The sequence below is a fragment of the Perna viridis genome, unplaced genomic scaffold (assembly GCF_037379345.1).
Source record: "Perna viridis isolate PV_CMFRI_1.1 ecotype Kerala unplaced genomic scaffold, ASM3737934v1 SUPER_16.8, whole genome shotgun sequence".
Classification (NCBI taxonomy): Eukaryota; Metazoa; Mollusca; class Bivalvia; order Mytilida; family Mytilidae; genus Perna; species Perna viridis.
In genome coordinates this window covers 17263-25566 of record NW_028288511.1, presented here as the reverse complement: position 1 = coordinate 25566, position 8304 = coordinate 17263, and the positions used below count along the sequence as shown (strand labels likewise).

General features: G+C 33.2%; 1 protein-coding gene across 1 annotated transcript; it reads left to right on the top strand.

Moving 5' to 3' along the window:
• The first annotated feature begins 80 nt into the window (after positions 1-80).
• On the top strand, positions 81-4926 carry LOC148596438 (galactoside alpha-(1,2)-fucosyltransferase 2-like). The gene is given in 2 exon segments (XM_088564541.1): positions 81-178; positions 1317-4926. A coding segment is annotated over 1 exon segment (750 nt). The 5' UTR covers positions 81-178; positions 1317-1538; the 3' UTR covers positions 2289-4926.
• Positions 4927-8304: the final 3378 nt, after the last annotated feature.

Below are 8304 nucleotides of genomic sequence, written 5' to 3'. Positions count from 1 at the left end.
TCTCTCTGATCATTAACCAAACCCATTTGTTAAGTAATTTCATTTTTAATTTCAATTACCAACTCATTTATTTATTAAATGGATGGATGATTTATGTGTTAGTATTGCGATCCTTTATTGTTTCTGTAAAAAAGCATTGCTACATACTAGAAAATGAACTTCTACTTTTTAAAGAAAGGTGAAATTTACTTAAACATGAATATAATATAGATAGGGTTACATATAGATATAATATATAATTAAAATTTTGTTTAATTGAGAATACAGTTTAAGTATTTGTTTATCCCGTTATTTCGACCTATTAATCACTGGAAAACGCGACATTATTCATCCCAAAAAATGTTTTCGTTGTAATTGTGATGAATTTCAAACAGTTAATATGTTTAACTTATTTTTGTTTGTCAATCAATGATTGACATCTCTTAATATTGAATAAGGGTAATAAAAAAATAACCGAACAGTAATCCGATAACCCATAATCAAGTCAAATCCAAAATAAATCTGACAAAATAGATATTTTATTACCGGAGTAGCTGGAACCGCAGTACTCCTGATTTGATACATGCATTTTAAACAAAATGATTAGTTAAATCTAGGTTTTTCAGCGCACCAAACCCCCTCTTCCATTAAGGCGTGAATATATCGGTGGTGATTAAAACATTTGCATGTTATAGTGTCTTAATAGGTAAATCAGTGGTCATATCAATATAAAGAATAATTTATAAATAACAATCATTACTCATTGTTTAAGAAGAAACTGAGTAATTTTCAACCAAGAACTAATGAATTTTATAATACGAATTTAAGAGAATTTAAACATAGCGCTATGTTTTTTAGAAGTACATAAATGTCTTGGGTTAGAGAATTATTTGGAATTGCATATCGAAATTGCAAAATTGTTATTTAACATCTAATATAACAGGAAGCTCTTTTTAAAATACAACTACCTTTTTGAATTGATTTTAACGTGTTTAATTGTGAAATATTTTCCCACATTGGCAGGATTCGAAAGGGAAGGGTTGTAATCATGCCAAAACACCTTTATTCCAAGTCATTAATTTCTGACATCTATATGTCTTGTTTCATTTTAACTTTCATTTTTCTGTTATGATGCTGTATTCTTATATAGGGCATCTTCTTTGCTGTACATGTGTATTATTGATTTGGGAGCAGGTGCAGCCTGCCCTGCGGAGTGAGGGATTCCACCTTGTTCATTTTTAGTGGGGATGTTGTCTCTTTGGCGAATTTACTATATATATTCTCGTTATATTCTAAGTATAACAATATTTGTTTATATACGACTCTTTTTTTTTCAGAAACATGTGTGATCGTGATATTTTTCGTGAGTGTACTATGCATTCTTGGACACAGATTTGAAATATTCAAAGTACCATGTTCAAATACTTCATTTGATTGCTTCATGCATTTTAGAAAAAAAATCCGTAACAAAGTATGCTGTTTGTCCTAAATTTGCCGGAAGAATAGGTAATCAAATGTTTATATATGCATCGTCGTTTGCTGTGGCTCTGATGAAAAATATGGAGGTAGAATTAACTGATGATTGCAGTCTTACTCAAATATTCAACCGTCACGCAAATATTGTTCCTCGATATTTGTTCTGGTCAAGATGTCGTTCTGTAAAAACAATGAAAGAAAGCCATGGTGCTAGGTTTGATAGGCGAATCGTAAACTTTATACCTAGAGAGTCTATAAGCTTCGTCATGTATTTACAATCCTATAAGTATTTTGAAAACGAACGAAATGCAATTTTGAAAGAATTCAGCTTTAAACAGCACATTCGAATGAAAGCTAAATTCATTTTTGAAAGAGTTACCACAGAATATAATAATGCCATTGATAGTAAATGGCAGTTTGTTGGAGTTCATGTCAGGAGGGGAGATAAAATAGATATTAGAAAGAACGATAAACGATCTGGAATTAAAGTTGCAACTCAAGAATATCTTTCAAAGGCTGTCGACTAGTACGAATCAATGTATACAAATGTATTCTTTGTAGTGATTTCTGATGATATGTTATGGACAAAGAAAAACATGCCTGGTAATACCAAAGTAAAATATATAGAAAATAATCCACCGGAAATTGATTTAGCAATTATAACAATGTGTGATCATTTCATCATGACTGTAGGGACGTTTGGTTGGTGGGCAGGATGGTTGATCGGAGGAAACGTTACTTACTTTAACAACCCTGCGGAAGACGACTCTGTTCTTAAAGAAGCCTTTGGAGACTATACAGATCATTTTCCGGATTACTGGGTTGGCTTGTAATATTACCATATTTTAAGAGGTAAAACTACTAAAATAAGTAAAGTATCATAGAAAAGTTGAAAGATTGAACTTGAAGAATCCTCTTTAAAAGAAACGTTTCAAAACAGCATTGATGAAATTATTAAATTGTCTTCTTAAAAATAATGATAAAAATCACCTAAAGGATTAACTAGCGTTTTGTTCGGGATGACCTTTTGCACTGTTCATACTTGCTGTAATATAAAATTATTTTGGACACATAATCATGAAATAGAAAAAAAATATGTCATGAATGTGTAAAAGACCACCGATCAACGGAAAATATTCTTTATTCAAAGATGTTCTCACATATACAAGGCATATTACCTGTGACAATTATGATCCTTTAAGAAATAGCTAATGTGTATATACACCCAATAGGGTGCCCAGTCATGTTGGTATTCAGGGGAATTCAGTTGTGGAAAGGGTTGCCAAAAAGGCATTGGATGAAGTAGTAGAGGACGTTGGTTTGCCGTGCACTGGTTTTGGGCCTTTGATAGGGAGGTATGTTTTAAAGATGTGGCAGGACCGTTGGGACGGTCTTGGGCGCAGCGGACTCAGTTCCATGGGGCCCGATCTGGGCTTTCATCAATCCGGGTCGGGCAATCGCAAAGAGCAAGTGGTCATGACTAGATGCCGCATTGGACATTCTAGATTTACACATGGCCATTTGCTTGTTGGTGATCCTCCACCTGAGTGTATCCCATGTCATCGCCCTTTCTCTATCAAACATGTTCTTCTAGATTGTGTGGATTTTGCCAACACCAGGCAAAATTATTTTAACTGCGCCAATATGTTTGATTTGTTCAAGACCGTTTCATCTGAAAACATCATCGATTTCTTGCGGGACATCGGTTTATTTAATAAAGTCTGAATTGGATACCTTCCTTAGTTTTTCAATATTTTAAATGTTTTATCGAATTTATGTTTCTATATGTATTTTATGTCTTAGGTTCACCTTTTATGTACCTTTTTATATGTAAATAGCTGCTTGTTTTAATTTCATTATTTTATGAAGAGACTTTGATCTTAATTTTAATATTTTCCTTGCATTAAATGTTCTTGCCGTGATATGGCCCTGGTCGCCGAAACGGCAATAAACAACAACAACAACAACATATACACCCAATAAAAAATATTTCGTAAGAAAAGTGCGGACAAAAAATTATGTATTTTTGTTAATTCATGCAAATATGCTTTAAAATGTGTTATGAATTAATAGTTCTTGTCAAGTTAGCGATTTCTTCCTCGTACTAGTGTTTTGCAAACCCTTTATGTTGGTAGTTGTTTATTTAATGAATATAAGATCAGAACATAAGACCAGGTGGTAAAATCGAACTATGTACATGTGGCAAATGTTGTGTAAAAATAATTGTGTACTTTGATATGGTTAAAAATTCTGGCAAATAATATTGGGCATCATTAACGCGACACTTAAGAATCCAACTTCTTGGCCTGAGAGTGAAAGTAAATGGCATATTGAAAGAAACATATTCGACTTTATTCTTAAGGTAAGAAAAAAAAAACAAACTAACAAGCTAGAAAAATGTAAAGTTTTCAAAAGTGTTTCCCTTGTCAAATCATTTAGTAGGATCCAAACGTCTTGACCAATAAACAATATTAGTGAACAAAGAATGTAAAGGTTTTGATAAATTTACGTTCTACAAAAAAAGGGTTTAAAGGGTAAAAAATGTCTTTGCAAAACCGTGCCTATCAAACTTCAAAATTAGGCGAATTCAGTTTTGTTTTGCTTATTTCACAGTAATTATGACTGAAAGTATACTACATCCATATGATTTATGACTAACATTTACCATATGTTATGTTACAATGAACACGGTACACGGAAAGGACACAATACACGGTACAAGGTACACTGAATGCACACGGTACACGGGACATGGAACGAACGAACACGTTTGTTGTTTTCAGTAGTTTTGTTTTACCTATTTTGTAACAGTGTTATATAGTTGTATACACTTATTAATGTATAATTAAAATTAAGAAAGATATATACATTTCACTACAACTCTTAAAGCCTGGGAAACACGCAAAAAAATGTACTATGTACTATTAAACATGTACACACGGACGGTTTCAGGGTTTTTGGGATTATGCTTGTTTTTGTTTTTGTCGTTTTTGTTAATAGCTATATTTTTGGCTAGTAAAAAGTAACATGTTATTGGAATTTTTTAACACAGATCAAAGTGATAAAATTATCAATAATACAAAACCAGATTATAATTGTTCAATTTAAAGGCGAATGCTCTTACTAAAGTCTTTATAATTCTATTGATTCCTGAAATGATTATAATAGAACGACGATTGAGGGAAATCATACATTTTTTTGGTAATAACATGGTGATATATACTGAAAAAAAATTACCCGATACAAAATCATTTTTTTATGTTTTAACCGATGACTCTATAGACATACGATGTTTTCGGACATTGACCTTTAATTGAATCATAGAATCTTTGTTCCCTTGATTACTCTTGCTACACTTCTATTTTCAAATTCCTGCTTTTCTTGTTCTACTAATAATCCCTAATTATCTTAATGTTTCTATATAAAATGGTTTAAATTTAAGGTTACATATAGGTTCAAAAGACTGGTTGTTTGATACATACTTTTTAAAATGTAACATAATTATCATATATGTTCACCAAGGTCACAGTAGAAAATAATTACTTCACCCTAATGTCAATATTGGCGAATGAGGTGTTTAGTGTCGTTGTTTGACTTTTTAGTTCATGTTGATTTGGTGTCATCGTTCTTTAACCGTGGATTTCATTCCTTTTTTCGGGATTTTCAGAGCTTACTTGAAGGTTTCACCGTATCTGCATTTTTTCTATAAGTACTTATTTACTTATACCATATGTTGTTTTTGGGTTGTCTAAAAATATCGGCAATATAAATATGATTCTGTCATAACTGAATTGAATTAAAAACATGTTCTAGTTCTATGTCTGTTTTCCATGTTTGGTCTTTGTCCCTGGATAACATTCTTTTGATTACCGCTATAACCTTGGTTCCCTTGATTACTCTTCCAGTGGTTGTTGTTTTTTTTTTAATGTTTATTGTTTTATGCGTTTTTCTTTGAGATGAGTCGATTTTCAGCTTTTATGAATAGTTTCACACCATTTATTTTAGGGCATTGTACGATTTCTTTTTATGGTATGGATTTTGCCTAACATTGAAGACCATATGGTAACTAGTTGAAGTTAAATTGTTCTTTGCTTGGCATTTGGTGGATGACTATCTCATTGGCAATCATACCACATAATCGAAAACGAATCTCTGAGTAATATCCTTTCTAAAGGTCCCAAGTACCATGAACCACGCTCCATAAATTGGAATTATAACTTTAAAGTTCTTATGGATGCCGCCGAGGACTATGCAAGAAAATGGATAAAACGAGAACAAGAAGACATTGATTCTCTGTCAGAGTAGTTAAAGGCCGTGAGGTCTTTAATTTTGATACGAATGAAAGTTTTAGGTAGGTCAATGAGTGCCAAGGCTACATCTGTTTTCAAAGGCCCCAATATAGCAAGCAAAAACATTGTCTACTATACATGACAAATATGTTGTCGTAACAGCAGACAAAGTCCAAAACAGCATTGTTTTTGTCTGCAAAACGTTTTACATCCAATGTTTATTATCAGAGGTAGACGTAGAAAATAATAGCAGTGTTAAGACCTATGCATGTACTGCTACCACACTCTCCAAAGAAGAGATTGTGGAAAACCATAAATCTGTTCTATCCTCTTTTGGTCTCTCTACCAAGAACGATGATTGTGATTTACCGTCTATGTACATACAAACAGGTTACATAGCTGGATCTTCAAAATGTACCACCAAACTTCTTTCAAAACCTTGAGCTTCTATACTCTCACCTGTCTTAAGTCTTACCAAAACACTTGTTACTCCTGAAGCGCTATTGATTCAATGTGGATTCGTAAGATCTTTCGGAGTCCCTCATTTCAAGTTTATCATCAGACTAGAATAGCATTAAAATCTATGATTTTTCAACAGTGTATACTTTTATTCCCCATACTCAGTTAAAATCCCGACACAAATGCATTTTTTAGTTCCAAATCATCTTCCAAATAAACAGAAGAAGAAGTTTTCAAAATACGAGAATTTTTGATCGACAACATATTTGTCCAGGGTGGAGGACGCGTTTTTCAACAAGTGGTCAGCATTCCAATAGAAATAACTTGTGCTCTTCTACTTCCTGACCTATTCTTTCATTCTTATGAGACTTTATAGCTGATCTGATGCAAAAGAAGGAACATTATTAAAATAGATCCTTTAATCTCGCAATATGGATGACGTATTAACAATCCTAGTTTTGGGGATTTGATACATCAAATCTACCCCCAAATAACTTGAGATAAAGGATTCTACAGACACTGTGAAGTCAGCCTCATATCTTGATCTACAGTTAGAGATCAATGGTAAAGAAAAACAATATACCAAACAACGACAAACGTGGTGACGTGGTTCATTCCTTTATCTGTGACAACATCCCTTCAGCACCTACGTATGGAGTTTTCATATCACAACTCATACGTTAACCCAGAGCTTGTCGTAACTATACAGACTTTATTGTATCGCCCTAGACATCTTACTATTAGGCTTCTGGAACAGGGTTATGTTGCTATAGGATTGAAGTCACCACTACAGATGTTTTATGGTAGTCATCATGATCCCGTCGATCATTACTCGGCCACTACGGTTATTAGTTTTGTGATGCAAATTGCATTAAAGCTTTGAATAGTTCCGGATGCACACCTGCACATGCCAGGGAGCAACAGCTTTTATCGGAGATGACAAGTATTACACAAAATTCCAGTTCATGATACAAAACTAATACTTAAGAAAATTCATTGATTAGATTTTGTCATTAATGTGTGATATTTTAGAAAGGACAAACAATTGTATTTGTATTCCTGTTTTGAAAACTTGTAAAAATGTAGATATAAACAAGTCACTGACCAATCTGGTATATTTGATTTCAATTATCAGATAAAAGATGTAGATATAATCAATTACAAAGTAGACATAAAAGGTACAAGACAGAGACGAATATGCAAACGAGGGGAAACTCTAGCCAAACTAAGTTGCGAATACCAAAACGTGCCCCAACAAAGTGCAGGTCGTACATGACATACAACTTCAAAAAAACATACACAATGATATAAAATTATTATAAGTACTATTTCAGCCTGGTAAAAAGCATTTTCGCATTCTTTCAAGACACTCATATTGACAACAATTAAATCTATTAAAATTCACCATTCCTTCAAAGTTCTGAGCATCATTTTTGTGCTTTGTTGTGTATTAGTTTTATTAGTATTATTTTGTTTTTTCACTCTTTTTTTCTTGGCTTCATCAACAAAATTTAGATATTATGAAAAATATTCTCAAACTTCTTGTACCGCGCTAGAACTCTAACAATAGGCTTTTGGAACAGGGTTGTTTTGCTACAAGATTGAAGTCATCACTACAGAATCGTGGATCGTTATGACGTATCCATCAACACCATGAAAACTGATTTATTCAACGGGTCATAGTTCACCTTTCCTCGTTTGTCTACCCCGGACTTGACTTTTTATGAGCAACTCGGTGGGTGTTTCTGGAAAAACAGAGGACGCTTACCCTACCGGTGCACCTGGTCCATGCTCCCAGTTTTTAGTGGAGTCCGAGTTGCTCATTTACTTTTGTTACTTTGTATTTATGATTTTAGTTACTTTAAGTTCTTTTTTTGTGTATGTCTGTTTTCCATGTCTGGTCTTTGTCCCTGGATTACATTCTTTTGATTACCGCTATAACCTTGGTTCCCTTGATTACTCTTTCAAATGAAGCACTTTTTGTACATAGTCTATGGTCAGTCTTTATAAATTCAACTCTGTCGAAATCAAGATGGCCATGCTATAACATTTAGGAGTACGTCTCCCTACTATGCTTACAAACCATTTTGTAGTTCTTGCA